Genomic DNA, 25012 nt, shown 5'->3' with positions numbered 1-25012 from the left:
TTTGCTTTAACCACTTTTTGGCCTGTAAATTTACAAAAGCAGATTATTAATTATATTTTCTTTCCACACCCTAAAACCTGCGTTTATTATTTACACACCAGTTAAAATTGTGCTTTTTTAAAATGTTTGTATGACATTCAAGTCAGCTTATCCGTGTTCTTTAGGGGTATTAATTCATGATTTTCTTGTTATTTTCTATTTCAGGTGCTTGAAAGTGGTCTGTCTTCCAATAACCAGAGAGAAAAGAGAGTGTCTCAGATGACAACATCCCAGTGAGGAGAGTTGTGAGGCTTTGGAAGCAGAGAATCCTGCAGCTGCTGTCTCCTGCTCCCACCTAGTGGAGGAAGATGGGAAATACAACATCTCCATCAGACAAGTTTGAGTCTTTTATAGCTTATTCAGGGTAAAGAGCAACATGGACAGTTTCATCAAATATTAGTCAATTGGTTTAACGTCTAATATATGTGGAGCTAACAGACAAATCCAGCTGTTTGTTACCGGTTCTCCTAGGATTCTCTTGACCTGGATTACTGATTATTGACACAGATATCTTCTAAAAGTGGACAAAATATTATTCAACATTATTTAAATGCAGCTAAAGTGTATTGAGAGGATTGTTGGCATGAATCTGTCTGGAAACTTCCAGGCTAAAGTCCACATCTGCTGTTTGACTACAGTTTAAGCAACTCTGTTACTGTGGCGCCATCTAGTGACCACATTCTGTATTTAGTGCATTTGATTTCAGACGAAAAATTTCCCCTTTCAAATGTTTAAGAGAAATACTGTGGAGTTTAGCAGTGAAACATACATTAAAAGTCTCAAGTAATGCACTGAAGTACACTTTTAAGGCACCTGCACTTTGCGCATGTGTTTTAATTTCAGGCTACTTTATACTTCTGTTCCACTACACCTAAGATGGAAATTGTACAAAGAAACCCAAGGAATGTTAATACGTATGGGTAGTAGTTGCACCTGTTATTGATTATAGGCTTGAGTGCCCATTAACACAAACTAGTTATTACAAAAGAATTTTTTTCATTCGTGCCACTTGTGAGGTTTCTGTTAACAGTGTAGCTTCAGTAGTATCGCATTAGTGCCCTTTTATTAAGAAACCACATTCTCCTGGGGTGTTTTAACAAGCAGAGTGTCTGTGCATGTTTGTGAACATTTAGTTTACAGTAAAACCTGTTCCTCCTGTGTCCTCATTGGACACAGTGTTGCTGCTGACTGCATTTCCAAACCAGCAGGAGTTTTAGAACAGAAACATTGGGCTTCTTGTTACAGTTATTTGATTGCTGTCAGTAGTTCTAAAGCTACTTTACAAATTAGGATGTTAGCTTACATTAAGTAATTACACATTGATGCATCAGCATTAATGACATAATTTTATGGCATTTATTTGCAGTTTTGTTTTGCCATTTTAATTACATTTTTGCAAACTACAGAAACTTATGAACCTTTGCTAAAGTAGCGTTGTCAGTGCAGGGCATTTATGTACAGTCTTTACCATAGAATAGATATAATGATCAATAGTAGAATACTAAGTTCATCATTGATTCTAATAAAGGAATGAAAGCTAATTTTCTCCCACTACACATTCTGCTAGAAGGAACCCTTTCAACATTTTATTGAATATATACTTTAAGTTACATATACATGTATATATGTACAGGCACACTATATCACAGTTTGAGTGAAACTGTTTAAGTAAGGTTATGGTGAGAGATACTTAAGTATCAGTGCAACTCAGTCATGTTTTTTGTGGGATAAATGTTCTTGCTTTTTACGTTTTGTAAATACTGACAAACTGATTTTACATTTGTGGTTTATAATGATAAGAAGGAAAAGGTAATATTAGCTTACGGCTAGGCTCCCACAATATTTCATCAGGAATTGGTATGCAACATTTTAAACATTAAGATTTTCTTGATGCAAAAATCATGATTTTTAAACCTGTTGTAATGTTGTATTTATGTTGAGCTCAATAAACAATGACAGTCCTAACAAGAGAGAGAGCAGTACTCCACCAAGGCTGCTCAGTCTTTGTATCATATCCGACGGATCAAATCTTCAATAAGAAATGACCTTGTGCTGAACAGAGGAGTGTGTTATCCATGTGTACGTTATGTACAGATACCAAATCAAGTGACCTAAATATGTAGCGGGCGGCGGGAATTGATGGGACTCAGAAACACCCCCACAATTTAATCCACTGTTCCTTGTATCATTTCTGATGGATAAATCCCGATAAGTCTGCAGCAGTGGATTTGTAGTAGGATCACAATCATGTGATCATCAGCAGGCAGCTGACGTACTGTTCACTTGTTGTCATAGCTACAGTGACGCCGTGCTGCGATCTCTCAAAGATACAGAAATCTCTAACAAGTGTGTGGATCCAGACTATAAGCCGCATCACTGCCAAAATTTATTCGCTTGGTCCTTGTGTCATTTCTGACCTTCCCTGAAAATTTCATTGAAATCCGTTGGTCCGTTTTTGAGTAATGTTGCCCACAGACAAACAGACGGAAGGACAAAAGTGCGGCGATCGTCACATGGCTCCACAACATTCCTTGGTGGAGTAATAAAACAAAACAAAAATGAAAGAAATGTTCAAAAATGAACAAATTAAATTAAAATACAAAATAAACTACAACAACAATGAACAGCAACAAAATAAAATGAAAAATTAAAATAAAAAATTAAAATGAAATATGCATATTCTGTGGTGATAGCAATACATGTTAGGAGTTTTATTTATCTAGAAGATTTCCATGATCTCTCCAGTTGGTAGACAAACACATTCTTGCATTACTCTACTTGTCCACCAGATGTCAGAGTAAAACAGCTGAAAGTGTTGCATCCACTTCAGTACAATTAGGGACAGACACAAAACAAGGTTTACAACGCAATAAAAACATTTATTAGTAAAGGTTAGTGTTATGCCAACAAGATGGATGGTTACTGTGTTTATTCCAAAAATATTTGTCTTTCTTCATAAAAAACACTGAAACCAATAAAACCAACAACAAAGAGTTTATTTTCATATAAAACAACCAAATAAATACTTTGGTTTAAAAATGTCAGAATCTGAATGTTAAATAACTCAACTGTCTGTCAGATCTTAGCTGCAGCAATGAGACTGTAAAACAGCAACAAACACCCAAAACTGACATATGATTCATAAAATAACATTAATTATCTGATTTATAATTGTTTGCTCCATCTAAATCCAGTTAGGTTATAAATTGATAGTGCTAACGTATGATAAATAGGAACCATCAGCTTCAAAATGGTGAATAACTTCACTGCTTTCCACTTTTTTACTGTTTGACATTTCATAATGTTGTGGCACACACATCAAATTTAAATAGATTTGTGTTGATGGGAGACAAAGAGGCCTGACAAACAAGGATGAGTTTCCAATTTTGAGGCACTCAATCCCGTCACTTTCTCCCGCACAAGTCCCTTCAAATATTGAAATGCCAGCAATGTACAGAGGACATGTTTGCATACTAAACGGCGATTATCATGCACTGAGTTTCCTCCCTCTCTCTTTAGCCTCCCTGTCTGTCTGTCTCTCTCTCCAAGGTCCAGGCTCTCTGCAGTAATAATACATGAAGGGCTCCTCTCCCTCATCCATTAATCAGGAGGGAGGCAGAGGCTGATCTTTGGCCTTCACACACATACACCCACTCACCTATCATTAATAATTGAAGGGATATTAATGCAGATAAATAATTAAGCTTTGGGGGATCTCTTTAGAGTTCTAATGAGAAGTGGGGGACAGATTGCTCCTTATCTTATTACATCTTGCTGAGAAGTTTGTGAAAGCTTCGGGTGATGATAAATGGGCCCCATCTAGTAATTGGCAAATTAAATCGATGCGGGCACTTTAGTGGGCCACCTGTCTGTGTTCGCTGCACAATGCTGCTCCAAATGGGTTTGGGTAAAGTAGAAACGTCTCTTTTCTGTCCTCTTTTACACGTACATGTGGACTTTTTTGGGCTCTATGTGGCAATGCCAGTCAGTTAGTTGGTCGACTTTTTGGGTCCAAATGGAAATATCTCAACAAGTGTTGGCTGCACTGCAAATTGCTTGACAGTTATCGTCCCCAGAGGGCCTATTTTAGTGGCTCTGATGATCTTGGTTTGTAAAGGAATGTCTTGACAACTATTAAATGGATTGCTGTGAAATTTGGTTCAGACATTTGGTGGTCCGCCCTTGAATAGTTGATGACTATGCAGCACCATGAGCAGGTCTTATCCAGTGACACATCTCAACATCTAGAGGGGCCTGGGTATTATTCCATTTCAACAAAAAGTTTCTATTAATCCACTGTGACTGTAACTGCTACAAAACTCTAAAAGTTGATGCTCATTTGTAACAGAGAAAGACTGAAGCTATGGTGGCTGAATGTGTCATTGGGATGGTTGTGTATCCTGATTCGGTGACTCTCTTCAACTGTCGCTGATGTGTGTTCGTTTGCTGCTGTTGTAGGGGATTTCATACATAAGCTGGATATAAAACATAGATACAGTCTTCGTATTTGAAATGTAAAACCATTGCGGAAGTGACTCAAGTGTGTATTCTAACAGCGAACAGGGGGCGACTCTGCTGGTTCCAAAGAGAAGCCTGACTGTATAGAAGTCTATGAGAAAATCTCCTGCTTCTTTCTTAATTTATTATTCTAGTTTTTATTATAAATTTATAGTCTGACTCACTTATTTCAAGTCTCCTTTTGTACAGCATACAGTTTATTTTCTAAATTATCCCACTTAGAGTAGAATAGCCAGTAAAACAGAGTATACTTCAGGATGAGGCTACTTGTGATTGATGAGTTGCTACCATGTGAAGTGTTTTCGAGTTCTTGATCAGATCCACAACTCATTCATCATGTCCGTTTTCAAAGTACCAACATGGTAACGACCAAATTTCAAACTCGAAACTGTAAATCAGCAGTCCATAAACCAATATGTGATATTACAGTTGCAATGTTTATGTTTTATAGACTTCCTGTTGTTCCAAACTAGAACAGTACTGGTAGTGTGACTCTCAAGATGATTATAACACTTCTGGAATGTTTCAATAACTGCTGGAGGATTTGCTTTACAATGCTGTCCAAACTTTTATGGTTTCCAGACAATGAAGCCTAATACTGACGATGATCTTCTTTGGCAATGCTGTCATGAGGTCTTTAGGGCTTATAGTTGAATATCTTGACAACTTCTTGCTTTTTTGCCCTGATATATGGGACAGTTGTCATCATCCCCATCAGGATGAGTTGGAGAATCTTTGCTGTCTTGTAATTGGGCAGAAATTCCATTCACATCAATAGGCGCCAAATAGCAAATATTAACATGTTTAGCTAAGATAAACAGGTTACATGTTATGCTTGTATATGTAACTATATAAAAGATGAATATGAGGTTAGCCATTGGTTGGGGGACTGCAGTTTTGAAGCCTTAAATTTGGAATTTTGGCTGTCATTACAACAAGTGATGGAGTCTTTTTTTTTTTCTTAAAATGGACCATAATTTACAAAATGAACATCATGCTGTATTGAAGGAGACTTCAAACTAGTGATTCAGACCATGAACTCTTTTGGAAAATGTTTACAGAGTTAATAAATGAAGTAGGAAGTGACTCATTTTCTAATAAACTGCTATACAATCAGGCTTCTTACTGCAACCACATGAGTCGCCCCCTGCTGGCTGTTAGAAAGAATGCAGGTCTAAAACACTTCCAAAGTGGCTTCATTTTTCTGACCTGGAGGCTATGTCCATTTTTAATATGTAGTTAATGGTTGGCATTTTGTTGGAAGCAGCATACTGTAACCTACCAGAGCTGCTATGACTGTAGATTTAGCCTTGCGTTACCATTTGGATGTTGCGTATCACATGAAAAGAGAGATCTCTATCTATAGAAGCCATCACAGAACCAGTAGCTATACTCGTGTGCGTTTTGGTGCCATGAATACACAATTTATCTCTTGTAACTTTTCCCCCATCTTCTTCAAAGCTGTGTTCTAATACGCACAATTGGTGTTGTTGTTTCACTCATTAAAGGGTTGTGTGATGACACACATCAAGCAGCGCATGCAGCACCATATGCATGACTAAAGGCTCTCAGCGTGTTTGCATGTGTGTGTATGTGTGTCCTCATCAGCCATGCTGCCTGGGGCCAATCTAACCTTTCAGTCAACTCTCTGAGGATCGTCTCTCTCATCTGGCATCCTCGGCCTGTCACAGTCATCAGCCAGAAGAGAGATAAAAGATACAGTCCTTATTGGCTTTGTTACAACAAAAGCCGCCTGCTCCAATGACTTATTTAACCTTTACTCTCCTATATTCAGGAGTGACAGATTGCATGACACAGGATTCCAAAATCCTCCTAAGAGATACACTGATAAATTAATGATACCTTGGATAAGTCATTATCAGATTTGAAAGCAGACAGATGACAGCCATTTTGAGTTTCACTGTCATAAAGGGAATTATTATGAAGCAGCTTTGTAAAGTTAAACGAGTGGGACTTTTTTTGCTGTTGCTTTATTAGTTAGAAGTGAGTGAGCGATGATATCCTGCAGGCCCGTGCAAATCTGTAGCATGATGCAAATATAAATGAGACAGAGATGCGCAGCTACGCTAACGAGCTAAATGCTAATTTCATGCTCACAAAAGCAATGCTAGCATACTGAGATGTTGTTGAGTGTATGGTGTAAGCGTGCTACCAGTTATGATCATTCAAATTTTGGTAGCAGAGACAATGAAGAAAAAGATCAGTCAGAGAACTTCGTCTTGGACAATTAGCTTTATATCATGAGAGACCACAAAAGGAGCTTCAGACCGGACAGGAGGTGAATGGTGGACCCATGTCGAAGGCTCTAAAACTGTCAGTCATGACAGGCCGAGGGAGGAGGCTGGACATAAATAATCATGATATAGATGTGCGAGAGAACGATGGGAGGAGGCAGGTCAGGAAGGAGAGGTGGAAGACGATTGACAGCATCAGGGAAGGAGTGTGTGCGAGAGAGATTGATCTCCTTTAGCCTCTCATTATGGCCCGTCGTCGAGAACAAGACAGAGATGTGTTTCTGACAGTTGTGCCATTTTCCTGCCTGCAAATCATCTGTGTGCATGTGTGCGAGTTGTTTTATTCCGGTTCACTGGGATCGAATGTCCTCACAGAGATAGAAACATAATCATCCAGGGCAGTTTTATCTGTGTTTGGGTGAGACATACTGGAGATTTAAAGGTTAAAAGTAGAAGGAAGGACCACACTTAGGAATTTCACCCTTGCTTTAGCATTGGGAAAAAGTAGCCCCATCTTGGAGAAAACCTCAAATTTGGTGGCTTTTTTTAGGTGATTTAAGGGTCTCAGCTTTAACACAAACATAATATCCTTCATGCTTTTTTAAAAAAATGAGCTGCTGGTTCAAGCTTTACAGTTTTGTCCTCTCAAGTGTTTCCACAACAACAATAAGCTGTGATGCTATAGAAACTGGAAAAGTTCAGTTTATTTTAATGACTCAGAGGACACCGATAATATCTCTGAAAACCCCACTGAGTGACAGCCTGATGAAAAGAAGTTTAAAAAAAAAAAAAAACAAAACGCTTAAGGTCACAAGAATGGATAAACACACATTCATGACGCTGTGTGCAGCATTTGACAGAAGAACCTGGAGGCTCATTGTGTTTGCAGAAGTACCCATTTTCCAAATGAGCTTAACCCTGAGTCTAAACCCTTCAAGGTGCAGTTTTATTTGCTTTTATTCTCTTCTTTTATTTACCTCTGTGAGACAAAGAAAGATGCTCATCCTTCTTTCCTACCCTCTTCCTTTTGTCTTTCTGCTTCCCCTCGTTTGGCCGATTAATCCGCTGAGTAGATTTTCGAAGTGCAGACTGACAGATGAAGTGAGTCAGCATTTGGCCGAGTCATTATCCAACATATGAACTGTAATCCTGAGCATAAATTCCACTGAAGCAAAATTTGTATGAGTGTCTCGGTGTTGCTTTTTGACTTATTATATCCACTTCATTTACTGCTGGGTTCTTCAGTCTAAAACAGTGGATCATATTTGACGGATTGCATGCAATTATTGTACATATAATCTACAAAATAATCAGTAAATCTGAAATAAATGTGCTCAAATTTAAAGCATAGCACAAAATGTAAGTAGTGAAGTGAAGCACAAGTGTCTGAAAATCACACTTAGTCCTTGATAGGTTCCTCAGTAATTACTAATGGTGGTATATTGCCCAGAATACTGTATATGATGGAAGTCCTGATGAATTTCTGAAAACTACATGGTCTAGGTGAACAGGTAACCCTAACCCTATGTCTCAGCATTATTCACTGATGTGCTAAAGCAGTAAATGAGATAACAATTTACCATTGACATATGAGTCTTCATCCTCCCAGTATCGCAAAAGACAACCAAACAACATAATTGCTGTCTCACGGTTGTTTGCCTCCACCAACCAGTTAAGTTGCATTTACTTCCATGTCTCTCCAGACACATTAAACATACATTTAGTGACCGCTTTAAAATCCACCAGTATCCAGTCGAGAGCCACAGCCTTAGACATGGAGGTGCTGACTCTTAAACCGGGATGAGTCACCCAAGATTAGCTGTCACCAATTTGGTATTCAACCAAATGTGAAATATAGTCACAGTCTGCCCTTCTGTTCCTGATTTTTGGCTTTGAATAATGTCCTGAAAGGGGATTTTGAAGAACTTTATTATGTCACAGTGAGGTTGACCTTTTACTTTTTGGTAATAAAATGTCATCTAGTCATCATTTTATCCTTATGTTGCCATAATTAGCATATGAATTCTTGAGTTATTACTGAAAAAAAAAAGGATTTTGAGAGGTCACGCAGACTTTTGAACACCCAAATCTAACAATTCCGTACATGAACCCAAGTGAAAGTTTGTGCCTAATGTGAAGAAACTCCTTCCAGGCGTTTCTGAGATATCACGGTCATAAAAACGAAAACAAAATGCTTCTGGCCACAGTTGTCACTGGTGCGGAGGCATAAAAATGAAATCATACAACTGCTTACGGCATTAAAAAGATGCAAAGCAGAAATAATTTACAATGCTGCACTCCACTTTCAACTTGAATATCTTAAAGGGACAATAATATAGCTTTCAAAGTGTGTTAGAAGTAAAATTTAAAGCTGCCAAATGATGACAAGCTTAACAAAATCCTAAATATTCAAACCATTCTGTTTGTGAATGAGGAGATAATAAAAAACAGCTATTACTGCCCTGAATACGTGAATTTAGCACAGATAGCAGCTACCTGGGTGAGGAGACTCACTGTAGAACTGACAGTGGTCAGTCCAGCAGCTAGAAGTCACAGATTAACTCATCTAAAACATACTTAGAAACACTTCATTTAGAGAACAAAAACTGCTGAACCATGCCTTAAATTCACTGTTTGCCTGGCAACCTTAGAGTGACGGCAAGAGTCAACGCTGTTATAGAGATAGGACTGTTGTTCTCTTCATTGGCAACTATTTTCTATAAATCTAACTAATTCAGGCTGAGAATAATAAAGAAAAAAAGGTCAAACTACTCTCTTTTCAGCAGAAAGTAAAGTTACAGTAGCCTTCATGTTTTCTGACCCCTCTTTACTGTCTTATATGTTTTATACAGTCCCTGGAAACACATGATAAATGATCAAATTTACCTATTGGAGTGAAAAGTAGTTGTAACCCTTAATCTACTCTTATCAAGAAGAACCAATCAAATTCCTTACAGTTTGATTATGTAAAGTTTTGAACATAGTTACAGCATTAATCTTCTATGTAAAGATATCATAGAGTAATGGCATCTTTAGTAGAGAATGAAATCACTCTGCTTATGTGTGTGAATTTGGGTTTCGCATGTTAGTACATGTGTGACCCTCCCATTGAAACTGTTGGGAATTACAATGACTTCCCACACTGCATTGTAAAAGCAAAAGTGCAGTCCAGTGTTCAGCCAGTTTCCCACAAAATGTAAAGAATTTAAAAACAAAGCTTTTCAGTTTTTACTGAGCTAATTTATGTGTACTTGTTTCTTTTCAGCTCAGTGCTGTTTTGTGCCTCTTCTTTTCTTTCCGTTCTTAAGGCTGATCCACTCCGGTCTTTGTGTGAACATGGAAACAGACATATATCGAATGGGACGGACACAAGAATATGGAAGGAAAGACTGCATTATTATTTTGTTGGCTCTCGTGTTTGCAACCTTTCTGGGAATGGGAACATGTGATAGACACCTGTTTGCCTTGGCCTGATGTTGGTTACTCTGTATGTTGCACATAGAACTTTTAAGAAAAATTATTAATTTTATTACAGAGGAAGCATATGTTATTCTAACTTTTTTAAACATTAAAGATTACTCTCCCCCTTTTCCCCATTTAATGATGTTTATACAGTCATAGAAACTCAACATATTCCTTAGCAAAATTATTAAATAATGTTTTATCTCGAAATTCTTCTTTCATTTCTTTCATTCATGCTGCGCAGTCATTTTTTTTCCATCCAGAGTTTTGCCTTTAATGCGACAATTCTTCAGTTTTACCTCCGTTGTTTAGTTTCCTGGTGAGGCTGCTCTTCTCCCCCAGCTATGTGGATTGTGAGCACACCGGCTTGAATAAGACTTGTATAGTAAACAAAAGAGGAAGATAAGCAGAAGGTTTTAAAGTGAGAATTTTCCGCATTCAGCCTCTCTGGGGGTCTCTTTAGATGTCCCTTTTTATATTTCGCTCATGCTGGCATTTGCATCTCAGGCATGAACGTGGATCAATCATCGCAGGGAGAAAACCGGTGGAGCGAAAGAATGAGGAGAGGTTTTAAAAATGTCCTGATGATTGGCTGCCTGTGCAGAGAGCTTGTCGGCTGCAATATTTCATGCCCGTTTGGCAATCAGACGTTTGCTGAAATCAACTGAAGCAGACTGCTCTTCACTGCTGGAAACACGTGTTCGACTAACATGCTGGTATGTTGCCTTGTAAACTCCATTGTTGGATTAAACTCTAGAATCACAGAGATTAATTGAAGTGATGGCAGTTAATGAAGGCGGCATGGTGACACATAGACTCTAACTCTGGCGGAGCACAGCATCCTGGCGACACATGCTATCATTACTCCGATATGATGCCTGTTGCTCAGCTGCCTGTCAGCCTGTATTTCCCTGAACACTGTGGTTGTGTGTGTGAGGCCTTGCCCCACTTATCTCATCCATCAGAGGATTTCACTACTCCGCCTGTCAGTCAACAATCCCTCACTGTCATCCAGACTAGGGGGATGGATCAGCCTGATCATCTATCGTGTTGTTATATATATGTGTGTGTGCGTGCGTGCGTGCGTGTGTGTGTGTGTGTGTGTTGTGTGCGTGAACATCCGTCTGGTAGCCAGTGACATGTACTGCTGTTGATGTCTCAGTTGGTGTCAGCAGCTCCACTTTTCATCCTAAATGTGTCTGCGATGGAGGCTGAGAGCCTTTCCAAGGCCATCAGGCTTTGATCTTTAAACAGTTTAAAAGACCTCCGCTGGTGACATCATCGCTCCATTTCACATCTCAACCTCTGTGAACGGTGGTCATCTCAAACCGCCAGTGAATGGAGCCTCTTTATATTATTATAATATAAAAATGATCTATAAAGAATATCAAATCTCGTCCATCTGTAACCCTTCAATGTCGTTCTGAGGACATTATTTGTTCATCTTTTGGGAAATTACAGCAGATTTTAACCAGGTATACTTAAAAAGCTACAGACTCCTGCATATGGTCTAAGATACATTTATTGGTGTAATATTTCAGTGCTAGACCTCCATCAGGAAAATACAAATATTATTTGCCTGATGAAGGTCTTTTTGGATATGCACCCGCCTCATAAAATAGATTGGCAAAGAAATCCTCTCAGGTGTAGCTCCCATAAGTGTGGTCATTGTCACTGTCTCTGAAATTTGTGTTTAAATCTATCTTCTAGAGACTCATGGAAAAGGTCGATCGAGTTCTAAAATGACGGAAATCAACATCCAGATGGTTTGCAGGTAAGATGAGGCACATGTTGCCACAATGGTGAAGTCACTACTTTGTGTTTACTTTCAGTCTGACTCCGATACAATAGTTTGAAATTATAAAAATCATGCAGTGAGTGATAATGAAAGTTCTGAGACTCTGCAGTTAAAAATCAAAAGCCACACCTGATTTAAATTTCGCCCCCATCCACGTTGAAGTCGTCGCTTTATGCAGCGATACACTGCTCCTAGTGCTCCTGCAACATTTGTAATGCTCCCTGGAAGTCCTGTTATGTGAACGTCAAACACCATTTATGATGAATGCTGAATCACTTAAATAAATAAAGTCACATTCACTGCACTGATGTTAAATAAAACAAAATGTTCCTTTGAGAGCGATCTGGAGCTGTATTTAAGAGCATTTTGAACTCACAAGGAAGATGATAAGTAGCTTTTGCAAATAGAAATGAAAATAAAGGAACACTTTCAACAAGCTATATATAGTCCCAGGACTTTTTTTCTTTATCTGACAAAGTCTGACATGAAGTATTTTTATAAATTCAATAGAACATTGCCAGTGAATGAAATCACACTATGCTCGGCTCCCAAATGCTGGTCTTTTTCCCTATCATACGCATTTACAATTTTGATCATAAAAGTGGCCATGACAACTGTCAGCCTGATTTTTTTCTCCTTGAGAAGCTCAAGAATAACACAATCTCCTCAGAGGAGGGCACAGTTAGTTTGTAGAGTGCAGGAAAATAAGCCAACACCTTAATAGAGGTTTATCTAACCAGACATGCTAATATTTGTTTCCCATGATTTCCATTTAAAGTGACAGGAGTGGTGTGTAAACAGCTGGTTTGTGTGTGTCCCTGAGGGGATGAGGAGGGGAAAAAAATATCTAAGACACACACAAAACAGCCATCATATTAATGAAGGCTTACAGCAGTATTTGGAGTCTGGTCAAGCATTGGAAAATCTCTATACAAATTAATCAAAAATGAAACACGGGAGCTGGCAGTCGGCAGCTTCCGCTCAGGTTTCTATTTGAGAATATTTATGATGACTTTCTGAACACTTAAGTTTCATCAGCACACCTCAGGAAGGATCTGAGGTCAGCAAGGCATTCCCATCTTCTACTTAAGTAGCAGTAATTATACGACGGTGTAGAAATAGTAAAAAAGAAAAGTTAGAAATTCAAATTTGTATTTTAGTAAAAGTATCAAAGTGGTAGCCTGAAAATATATTTTAAGTACCAAACATGATCTGCTTATTATGGAGAAAATGAAGGTAGTAAAGGTGATTTTACTCATTTATGAAGTTTATCTGCTGGATAGGGAGTGAGCTTCCCTTCGTGGATCAATCGAGTATTGTGTTAATCTCTAATATTTCATAATGATTTATTTGTTGACTTTATTTCCTATGACTAAACTAAAGCTACACAATAGCTAAACTGTTCAAATATAAGCAGCGAAGTAAAAAACACAATGTTTGCACTAAAATATCTAAGTGTAAAGTTGCAGAAAATAAGAGTATTCAAGTACAAGAAACTCACAGTGCTTCAGTACAGTACTTGAGTATAATCTCTCCAACTTACTGTCACTCAAAATTAAAGCATCTAAATAAGAGAAGTCGTGATTTTAGCTGAATAAAAGATAGCAAAAATATCTCCTTAAAAAGTTCCATCTTCTAAAGTTTAGTCTATATAGGACCTCCGTGTAATGGCTGGCATTAGGGCTGGAAGTCACCTCTTTGTTACTTTGTCTATTAATGTCAAAAACAGAAAAGCCAAAGCGATGTTGTGAAAGTAAGGTCAATAAAGAACTAAAATGATAACCTAATACCTTACTGATTGTTTCAGCTTTCCACATTACACCAAATTGAAAAAGACAGTTATTAATACATTAAAATGACCTCAGTGCGACAATAAATGCAGCTGTAGAGGTTTGCGGTAAACAACAAAAGCTCACTGACTGAAAATGTCTACAAGCCACAGTGGAGCAAAGGATATTCAGGGAGGCACCTGGAACCTGACGGACACAGTATGGAGAGAAAAGGTTGATAGGACAGACAGGCAACAGTTTGCAGGCAAAACATGTGCAGATAGATTCCAGGCAGAAGCAGCTCTGATATTAAATGAAACATGAAACGTCTGGGAGAAGATAAATGACAGTTCATCTGCGTTTGCCGGTGAAAATGACTTATTTTGTTTATCTGCAACTTCTTGTGTTTAATTTCTCCTCTCACTCTGGAGTCGGTGCATCTGCATTGGATTTTTTTGGAGAGAGATATTCACACAAGGCAAACTTTTTGTCAAATAGTATTTATTGGCACATATGAGAACAAAATAGAACAGATTCATTTGTATCTTTCATGTGTAGTGACTGGTTACTGTGTGAAACACTGAACACTACTCAAAGCACCACAGTTTTGCTCGCTATTGCAATCAAAGCACTCGGTTGGAACTTTTTGAGTCTTACTTAATGAATGTAGGATATGAAGTCTTTCAGCTTTGGCGGTTTTCACTGACAATTTCAAGATTTCAATATACTGCAGGGCTGCTTAGAAGTTAGATTCACATTTTTCTGGTCTGTCTTTAAACAGTGAAATGAACATTAAAAGACTTTTTGCTAACTCCTCCTGCTCATACAGGCCATTACAAGATCATTTCCTAACAGGCTTCCAGTGCAAGAGATGGGGATAAATCCAAAGTGCTCATTCTGTGCAAAAAATATCATTGAAAGCTTATCTGAAGCTAATAGAAGGCTGTAGGAGTCTATGTTAACATGAATAGAAAGAAGATGGACGAGAAAAAATGTTCGCCTAACCTTTAAGCTGCTCCCATTTTGCCATGCATGCATATTGATGACGTGTTTGTTTCATAGTCGGGGAAAGAAGAAATAAAACTGCACTTTTAAAATAAGAAAATAATAAGGTGTCTGTATGATACCACACACATGGCTGTCTTTGTGAAATATGTGGTTTTAAAATCTTGTACTATGCATACAAGCCTTTAGAACCACTTCTCTATAACAAAGCAAGGCGGGAAAGTCCTTTACCTGCTAAGCTAACTGCTAAGATGTTAGTTAGCTTTTTCTATTTTCTCTATGCTCGCTGTTTATTTTTGTGGAATTTTGTTCCCTGGGACTGTGCATCATTTCGTTCAATAAAAAATTTGTTTTGAAGACTGAGGGGAACAATAAGTCTCTTCTGGTTTTGAGCGAGCTAACTGATAGCTAGCTAGCTTGTTAGCTCAGTTGCGAACAGGAAAACAAATTCACAGTTAGCCGTGTTTACCTAACAAATTTCGACATGCAAATTAACATGTTGCATTAAGCTTAATGGAAACTTTAAAATTCCATGAAACCTTCTAAATTTTACCAGAGGTTTTTATGCTCCCTTTAAGCAGCTTTTGAAAAGAGTTTTCTGAATAGTTGAGCATTACTCTTACATAGATAAGTTTTATTTCTTCTTCGAGGTTTTTTGACAGTCGACAAAGTGACCTCTACTTCTACTTTGTTTCATTCCAGGCCGGTATCGCCACCTTCTGACAACGCTTCGCTCCAAAGCAGGTAATGGAAACAAGCCTAATCTGCTTTTTTTCCCCACATTTTTGCAATACTTGACAAGTTTGCTTTAAATTCAGTTGATAGATTAATGGAAACACACGTACTAACAGTTTATTTACTGTGATCTTCTTAAGTAAATTCACTTTTCGCAGGGAGTTTGCCATAAGATTTCACTGTTTAGGCCCAATATGATCGGTCTTCTCTCAAAACGGCTTATCTGACATTCAGTTTACACTTTTATTTAGCTGCATTTCCCTCATACTGTTATTACACACAGCTCTCCATAAGAACCTGTCAGCCTGTCAGCAGTAATGAAGTCTTAGGGCCTGGTATCATTCTCCCCAAAGCATTTTAGAAGGGAACCCATGTCATATTTTCTCCCAGGGGCAGTTAAAGGGTGCTCAAAATGACCTGGAACATGAGCTTTCTCATACTAACATTTCACAGACTCACTGATGACAGCAAATCCCGGTTGAAATGAAAATAAATATACCGTATATCCAAAAGGGTGTTTCACTAAATGAACTGAACGTACAGCTGCAGATAAGTCTGTCAGTGTGGCACCTATCTGTAAAACAAGAGGAACATATTTGATCGAATACTTTACTGGAGACAATTTTCAGTGATGATTACTGTCCAAGGACCTGCTGCAGAGTTTAATCGGGGTATAAGATAAAGCCGGAGAAGGTGCTGTACTTGTTGTTATTGCCTCCGTGAGCTTTGCCACCATCCAGTTTGACGTAGACCTCATCCCCAGAGTCCAAATGCAGCACGGCGCTGTTGCTGGCGTAATCGTAGTTCTGGTCTGCATCCTGAGCAATGGCACTGGCCCGAACCTAGTTTAAAAAAAAAAAAAATAAATAAAAACAGAAAAAGAACAAGAATGCCTAAAATGAACACAGAGCAGAAAAGTTCACATGTACCTGAGAGGCAAAGTAAAACAGCAGTGGTGCAGAAAATGTCTAAATTTAAACCACCTTGAACAAACATACCAAGACAAAGAATACAAAATAAAAATAAAATGTGTCACAACTGCTTATGTAAGTTTGAACTGCACTCCCCTGTCAACACCTATAATGAACACTGACGATGTTCAGCCTCATGTCTGACCCGCATCCAGCTGGAGAGCTGTGAACGTTTGCGCAGACAGACTCATCCAAACGGGATTTACGCATGAGCTGCTGCCAAACAGAGTACACACACACACACACACAGGCTTAGAGACGAGCAGAAATATCAGTCATGTTATGTTGGATTCATAAACATATGAAGTCCTTGACTACGTAGTTATGCAAGTCGTTTACAAGGGCGGACTTCATGCAATGCTGTGCGCTTTTCGTGCGTAAAATACGAGAAATTTACAAGCCTTTAATGGAATATTATCAACTTGTTTGTAGTGAATTGAATCTAATTGTGTTTTGTCACTTTGTTGTTAATGTAAACACTCTAGTGGGGTTTTTCTTAACATGATAGTTCCCTAAATTGTTTCCACAGCAGCTTAAAATCGCGTTACAATTAGTTTCCCTCTTCCCAGTGGTCGTTTTTCTCGCCTACCTGTCCGTTTTTGCACAGGTCGGCCCACATACTGGTCCCGTCTCCTCCCCGCATCAGCACATGGTAAGTGAAGAAATAGATCCCCGGCACATGGCAGGTGAACTTCCCGGTGCTCTGATCGTAGTGGTTCCCCAAGTTTGTAATCACGTCGTCAAACTTTAACACCTCATATCCCTCGTGTGGATTCTTCAGACCGACGTAAAACGCGATCCTGAAGCCGCTTCCCGTGGAGTTCCCACCGTCCGTTTCTGCGTTTTCAGACCCCGCGGCTCCGGTGACCGCAGGGAAGGTGAGTTTACCTTCGCTGCGCTCTCCCGGTGGTCCCCTCGGACCCGGGGGTCCTGGCTCTCCCGGCGGGCCCCTAGGTCCGGGTTTGCCCGGTCGTCCCGGCTCCCCGCGGCTCCCTTGCGCCATCGGCGGCTGCGGAGCGACACCGTTCACGTTCTGGATCACCTCCATGGCAGTGGCGCTGCCCGGTTTGGGGCTGTATGGGTCGCAAACCATCCGGCAGGTGCCCATCATCTCGTAGTAATGAGCGGAGGTCTCAGAGGTGCGCAGCAGCAGTAACGGGACGGCAACGGCCAGAGCCAGCAGAACCATCGCGACGGCGGTCACCAGAAAGACCACCGACCACCTCCTCCGAGCCGTTCGGGGACCAATGGACGACAGCAGATCCGTGGAGTCTCTCTGGGGGGGAATCGTGACAGAGGATGGGGGGTTCAGGAGGAGAAAAACAAAAGAGATGAAGTTGAGGAAGTGCGCATAACTCAGTCCAGCAGCTCTAATTGGTGTCTCCGAGCCCCTGGGCAGCGCCTCTGACCGGAGAGGGCTGCGCGTCTTGGCTGGATGGGTGGGTGCGCGCGCGCGCTGACAGCTGCGTCCAGCTGTCAAAGTTAGCGAGGATAAGACCGGAACATGTGCGGGCTAGTCTTCAAATTAAAGCCATATTCAGATTTTTGGAGGACACACTGTGAAAACTAAAACTATTTAAAGTGTTATTTTTCAGGGTTTACTTTCATTTGACAGATTTTCCCTGTTTTGTTAAATATCAGACAATAACACATAAAATCCCAGAAAAAAATCTTAATTTACATTTAAAAGTTTGACTGGAATATATCACATTTTCCACTGTATTTATATCAGCAAAAATAATGATATTTTAAAGAAAATTACCATTATTTGAAAAATGAGTATATCAAGGAAAATCACAGAAAAACATTACATTCTGACCCAAACTGATTAATGTTTATGTCAAAAGTAGCAACATGTTCAGTTTATTCATACATTTACACTATTTCTACTTTATTTGTATCTGTTGCTTTCTGTTCCATGTGTCCCTACTGAATTGGGAAAAGAGGCTTTTGTTTACTCTCCACCTTTTGCATGGAATAGGTTTCCAGACTGGAAATTAACTGAGTTAATCTCCTTACTTTTAAATCCAAACTGCGAATTCTTGAGGTTGACTTCACAACATGCACTTGTTTGCCATAATTTGTTTTTAAAATTAGTCTTTGTTTTTTGCTCTTGTCTATCAAATTTTGTATCTGTGTTTTGTATTTGCTACTGCCTATCTTAGCCAGGACTCCCTTGCAAAAGAGGTTAGTGATCTCAGTGGGATTCCTCTTGAGTAAATAAAGGTTAATAAATACATAAATAATTTAAATCAGAAAAAATATAATTGTTCTACAGAAATTTGTTATTATTTGAAAATAAAATATGTATATGAAAGATTGAAAATGCTAAATTACAGATTTTCCCTGCTTTCTGAAATTACACCTTATATCAAGTAAAATCACAGAAAAAAGTTTTGATTTCAATGTACAACAAAAAACAGACTGTTCTGGCACCCTGGCTCTCAGATTTCACTTTTTTGTTTTTCTTTCTTTTTTTTAATACTCATGCTAAAAAAAAAAGTGGCAAATTAAGTGATGTAAATAATACCTATAACCTTTCATGGAGGAAGTGTGCAGCTAGTGCAAGTTTTAAGTAGTTTTTTGAGCTGTGGTACCTGAGGAAATGTTCACAGATTCAAGGTAAGGCCACTGACAATGTTTGGGTGCTACACAACAACCTGAAGTCACAGGTGAATGCCAGGAATTGTATTATACGGCACACTTACCTAAGTCATCCTGCATGGTGGCGGCTTTTGTTAATTTCATTTTTACTTCAGTAACATTTGAATACAGTGTGGCATTGCAGCTTGAGTATGTTATCTTAATACTTAAGTATTTTCAAATAATCACATTGATGTGCATGCTTTCTCAATTAGACTTTTATTTCTAAATGTGCAACAGGATGTCTTTTATGTAGTTTTGACAGACTTGACAAAAGAGGCAAGGCGCATAAGTGCTTTAAGTTTAGGTCTGTGCATTATTATTCTAAAGGGCAGTATTTACAGATTGGAAAACATCCCAGTCTTGGGATATTGAAACCATCAATCTATGCATACATGCACAGTCTTAAAATGCCAAATGATTACATATTTATTTTCACAAATCTCAGTGGTATAAAGCCCTTGACGTGTGTTCTCTCAGTTGGAATACATTACAGGCACAATATATTCATTCATTCCCCATTCATGGAAATGCGTTTTTCTGAGATAGATAAATTAATTCCTCTGTTGAGGCGAATTATTGGAAAGATGTTGGTTTAGATTTAAATCTACCTCTAATCCATTAATCTTGAAAACGTATGTTTTTACATGCCCGGGCTTAATTCATTCTATCCATATTGTGACGCTGGATTTTGTCGACATTTAGAGGGACGTATTCCTGCAAACAAATGAATTAAAGATGTTGGGTTATTTTTATTTTGAACACTAATGATTGCAGGGTATACAGTCAGACTTAATGACTTGCTGAAACTTGTGAAAACAGCTGCTAAATACATGAGCAAATATGTGACGCAGAGCATTCGGGGTCCTTTCAAAGTCACATCGGATGGCTGAGGGCAGCTTCACGATGGTGACATCAAATGACCGACTGCATTGGTCACTTCACACACACAGACAGACAGGGGGGGGGGTAAGGAAAGCAGACATGAGGGGATCCGTTAATAAATGCAGGGAGCGGACCAGAGATGTCTGATGGCTGTCGACACCTTCAGCTCCAAGCTTCCCGTGGCTGCAGGGACATATTTGATGTCTTGTTTCACGAGGTGGAGTGCCACAGGCTTTGAATTTTGATTCTCCGGCAAATTGAAATTCTCGCTGTGCACTGGCAATCATTACTCCACTGCATACAGATGTGTCTTAAATACCTCTTCAGTCGCTTTTGTTTCGTTTCCAGTGAGGCCACATGAACACTAGTTGTTCTAACTATGTGGTTGATGAACACAAAAGCTGAATGAGGCTATTATTAATGCCATTCATTGGTGATTTCCAAAGAGTTCCAACATTTGAGACACTCAATAAAGGCAGCCTTTGCTCATTCAAAATAAAAGCACCTATTGATTTTCTCCACAAAAATTTCCCCCGAAGGACCTGAAATACTTCAAAACTGCAGGTCGGCGGAGCTAAGCACCTGGAATTGGGGCACAGGACAGAGATCCACAACAGAGGCTTTACAGCTCAAGGTGATGTGGAGAAATCTTCAGAGGCTGAAGGCGAGGCTTAGCTGAAGCCCCCGTGCCTCGGCCCCCCAACCAATTTCAGCTTGTGCTCAGCTCGAATTTAACTCCACAGAACATGGCTCCAGCTGGGCCTGCTCGTGTCTGAAGGTGAGGGAGAGCAGGACAAATCAGGAGACTCGGGTCAAAAAATTTAATTGAGGTGAACATTTGAGGATGTAGCTGTCATGGCCAAGCTGAAAATGTCCTGTCTTGTTTTACATTTTCACCTGTTACTAACTAATAATAAAGTACCAAAGACATCCCCTAAAAAGAAGTAGAGACCTCACAGAGCATATTATGCTCGCTGATTCTGCTACATGACTGCAGAAATGACCTTTACTCAGGATTAGTACAGTGAACTGTATCTTTAGGCTATGGTGAGCCATGCACGACACACTGTCCACATTATGCACTGCAGCTTCTCAGATTATCCAGGCCTGCGGCGCCGCCATGCTTCGAATCACACTGCATGTTAGTGCACCGCTGTGGAACGTACGGCGAGACAAGTGAATTAGTTCGTCATTTGCTGTCTACCGTCGTTAAATTAAGTGTGATCAAGTAAAATCTGACACACCGAACTGGTTTACGAGTGATTTGATCTAATAACATAGAAGGAATTTTAAAAAGGGGACAAGAAAAATGGTGTCCCTCAGAACTGACTGCCACCAAATTGTACTACAAGTCAGAATCCTTAGATTTTTTCTAAAATAAGTCCAGTTTTTGATGTTATTTTTTGTCTGGTTTGCATTTTTTTGCTTCAAAGGCAGTGCAGTATTTAAACATTCAGTGAATTTATGGAAACACTCAAATTTCCTTTTTGTCTGAAGTTAACATCTGGTCTTCATATGGATCATCATATGGAGTTGTTTGGTAACATTTTTATTTATTTTTTGGTCACAGCAGAATCTGTCATTTGTGCAGTAGATTTTGATTATCTGCTTAAGCAGAATCTATATACAGAAAGTATATCAAAATAAATATTTTCTCCAAATGTATCTAATATGTGTGCTGAATTTGGATGGTAGCTTAGCTTGTGTTAGAAAGTTGGTAACTATTTGCAATATTGACTGCAATATTTGCTACTAATATTTGCTGTACAGCTACTTTTTATTTAATTAATCAATTAAATTTAATTAATGCACTAAACACAACTTGGCTGGCGTGAGAAGCTGTATCTTGAGAATAAATTTCATTATGTTTATTTCAGAATATGACTCTACATTTTCAGTTTTCTAAGTCATGATAATCGTAAGTGCTTCAGTGGAAAGCAACTAGACTTATCAAGGAATTAGAATGTCAATGTTATGCCTGATCAGTGCATATAATAGTATAGTTTAACTTAACTGTAATATTTTAATTACCCATGTAAGTTTGTATTTTTTATAATATTGTAGGATTGTAAGTGCCATATTTAAATTGCTCAGATAAGTTTACCTTCACTTTACTATTTCAACTTGTTAATTAAATTTTTCTCGGCAATCCTATCCCCTATTGGTCACCACTTTTGCTCAACAGCTGTTGCTTTAAATATGCTATTTGATAAAATGTGAGTAAAATTTGTGTTTCACATTTAAATTAGTCTGGTAACTTTGTCCACCAAATGATATGGTATGGTCTTAACCTTAATATTAAATTTAAGTAGATCAATTTCTATATTATTTTGTATTTGTGGGTTTTTAAGTAATATATAAATTACCCAGGTCAATTTACATAATAAATAACACCATAGAAGATTAACTTTATAATTTAAACTTGTTCGGTAAACTCATAGTGCCACTCTCGGTTCAACAGCTGTTGTTTCTAATGTGCCATTTACATAACAATGACTTAACTTGACTTTTATTACACGGTGAATTATTGGTCATTTGCTGTAATTATGTTAATTTTCTATAAGCAAAACAGTCCATATTTACTGTGAGTAAAATGTCACAAGGTATTATTGTAAATCTGTCTGGGAAGCCAGCAGTGAACCACAACAAAACAGCACTGAGAACTTGCAACATCAGCTCTTGTCTCAGCATGTGACCCTAATCCTTCATGAAGGCCACCGAAGAAACCTCTGCCCTCGATTGCGTGGAGTGAAACGCTTTCATTCATGTAACATTTTGACAGTGAGATCCTGTCAGACGTTCACATCGCTGTACCTGTTCACCTCAGGCAAACCGTTTATGACCTTGTCTTTGCTCCTCTGCCACCGCATTCCCCATCCAAGCCGTGAAATGGTGATGAAATATGCTCACAGACAGTACCAAAAACCAGAAAAAGGCTAGGAGACACTGGCTCTATTTGTTAGTTTAACATTTACATCTGTGTCAGCTGGTTGTTTTAGGTTGAGCAGTGAACTGAAGTCTGTCCTGCAGGATCAGAACACCCTCCATTAACTTGTCTTTTAAGATTAATGGGTTACCACACCAGGAGACACCAGTAATCGATACCTGTGAATGGAGAATCTCAAAATCAAATATATGTGTCAAGGATGCGACCTTAAGCGTTATAAACAAACAGAGGCCATGGCTGAGAGAGGGGGAGCATGTTTGTGTGTGGTGACACTGATGCAGCACAGCGAGCCGGGGGGATTCAACCTTTTGCAAGTGGCAAAGGCAGACATGATGAAGTCATGTTGACAGTATGTGACCCGCGGCCAGACATCTTTTTAACACGGTTTTACTTTTGCTTTTTTATTCTAATCCCAAGGCCAGCTGACAGCAATAGGGAAAAGAGGGGACTTCATTATTAAAAATGTATTTACAATAACAAAATATGAGAAATGTCATCAAACAGAGCCCCAAACTGATGGGATGCACAACAAAAACAATGATAATAATGATAAAGGCAGTGCTCTGAGCTAAATGCTAATGCCACAAGATGACTTATTATAAGGTGGAGCTGGACTTCTGCAGCTGCGTCCAGTATGAGTCTAAATCTTATCCGTCCAAACAAACTATGTCTCCATAAATAATCATCTTTCATCATGAGCAGCTTTAATTTGCAGTGTGATCCAGTGCTGCTCTGTTTTGTATTCTGCCCCCCTGGCCGTTTAATCTTTTACTCTGCTGTCTCTGATCAGTGTTTCTTTAAATAACTCCCTGAAGTTAAATACAGTCCAGTACAGCCTTACATAATACATGTCTGCATCAACAGAAATTCATTTTACTGCCACACCATCTCTGCTCCAGATGTCTGAATCAAATATTTGAACAGAAACTTAATATAAATCAGTTTTATCTTCTCACAATTAGCTTGCAGTAATATGTTGGAAGCATGTATGGATTATGGACACATAGTTACTTCTACAGAGAAGCCAAACACCAAGACAAAATCAGACACAGACCGACGTAGATGTTTGTGCGTCTTGGTGGTCATTTTGAGATTCTTTGCAGTGGTTTTATATGTACTTTTGTTCATTTTCTGTCTTGTTTTAATCATTTTGCCCTTTTGCATTTACTTTCTGTTCATTTATGTCTAGACTTTGTTTTTTGTAGTTGCTTTGAGTCTCACTTTCTCTTTTTGTGTCATGTGTTATGACTCTTTGTAGTTGTAGTCATAATTTTTTGCCATTGTTTAATCATTTGTAGCATGTTTGTATGGTTTTTTTAATCAGTATGAGTCAGTCTGAGTCTGTATGTACATATTTTGACTCACTTTGAGTCACTTTATACTTGCTATAAATGTCCTTAGAGCTATTATGAATGACCTTATAGTTTGTGTGATTTTGGGTCGTGTTGTAGTCATTTTGACTCATTCTCTCATTCGGTCTTTGCACTTGTTTGTTGTGTTTGCTTTGAGTCATTTTGAGTCTCTTTTAGGTACCTGTGAGTAGATCTGGTTCTTTTTGTAGTTTTTTTTGACTCAGTCTTTTTATGTTTGGTTTGAGTCATGTTTCATCTTGTCATTTTTTCAAAAAGCAATGGGCAAGGCTGAAAAAAGAAGCTAATGTTGAAGTGCAAAATAGCTGCAGGTCCTCAAATGGCCCCTAGAGGCTGGCTCCAAAAGTGAGAACCCAGTGGTAAAATGCCCAATTTTACAGCATAAATAAACATATTTACAGCCTGGTGCAAAAAAGCTGATGGATAATTTTCCTATAATAACAACTGTGTGAGGGTGAATTTTTATATAATATATCCCTTTAAATTGTATTAAGGATGCCTCCATGATGAGCAACTATAGACCTGTCTCTAACCTTTCTTTCATATCCAAGATTATTGAAAAAGTTATATTTATTAACCAGCTTAACTACTTTTTGAATGAAAGTGGAAATCTTG

The 25012-nt window shown here is 38.7% G+C and overlaps 1 protein-coding gene and 1 long non-coding RNA gene across 2 annotated transcripts in view; one reads left to right on the top strand and one right to left on the bottom strand.

Annotated features, from left to right (window-relative positions):
- LOC118469694 (uncharacterized) overlaps nucleotides 1-2040 on the top strand; it is a 149794-nt gene extending 147754 nt beyond the window's left edge. The window contains exon 4 of the long non-coding RNA XR_008600881.1: nucleotides 205-2040. This is a non-coding gene — a long non-coding RNA (uncharacterized LOC118469694). The remainder of the gene's footprint in view (nucleotides 1-204) is intronic.
- Nucleotides 2041-14325: 12285 nt separating this feature from the next.
- Nucleotides 14326-17983, bottom strand: LOC129348236 (complement C1q-like protein 2). Its single transcript, XM_055008109.1, has 2 exons — nucleotides 17142-17983; nucleotides 14326-16423 (listed from the first exon to the last, which is right to left on the bottom strand). Exons 1-2 carry the CDS (start codon nucleotides 17739-17741, stop codon nucleotides 16244-16246), a joined length of 780 nt encoding a protein of 259 aa, XP_054864084.1. The 5' UTR covers nucleotides 17742-17983; the 3' UTR covers nucleotides 14326-16243.
- Between the last annotated feature and the right edge of the window lie 7029 nt (nucleotides 17984-25012).

The sequence above is a fragment of the Amphiprion ocellaris genome, chromosome 24 (assembly GCF_022539595.1).
Source record: "Amphiprion ocellaris isolate individual 3 ecotype Okinawa chromosome 24, ASM2253959v1, whole genome shotgun sequence".
In the NCBI taxonomy this organism is placed as follows: Eukaryota; Metazoa; Chordata; class Actinopteri; family Pomacentridae; genus Amphiprion; species Amphiprion ocellaris.
Note: the sequence above shows the minus strand (reverse complement) of the source record. Positions and strands in the feature narration are given on the sequence as shown.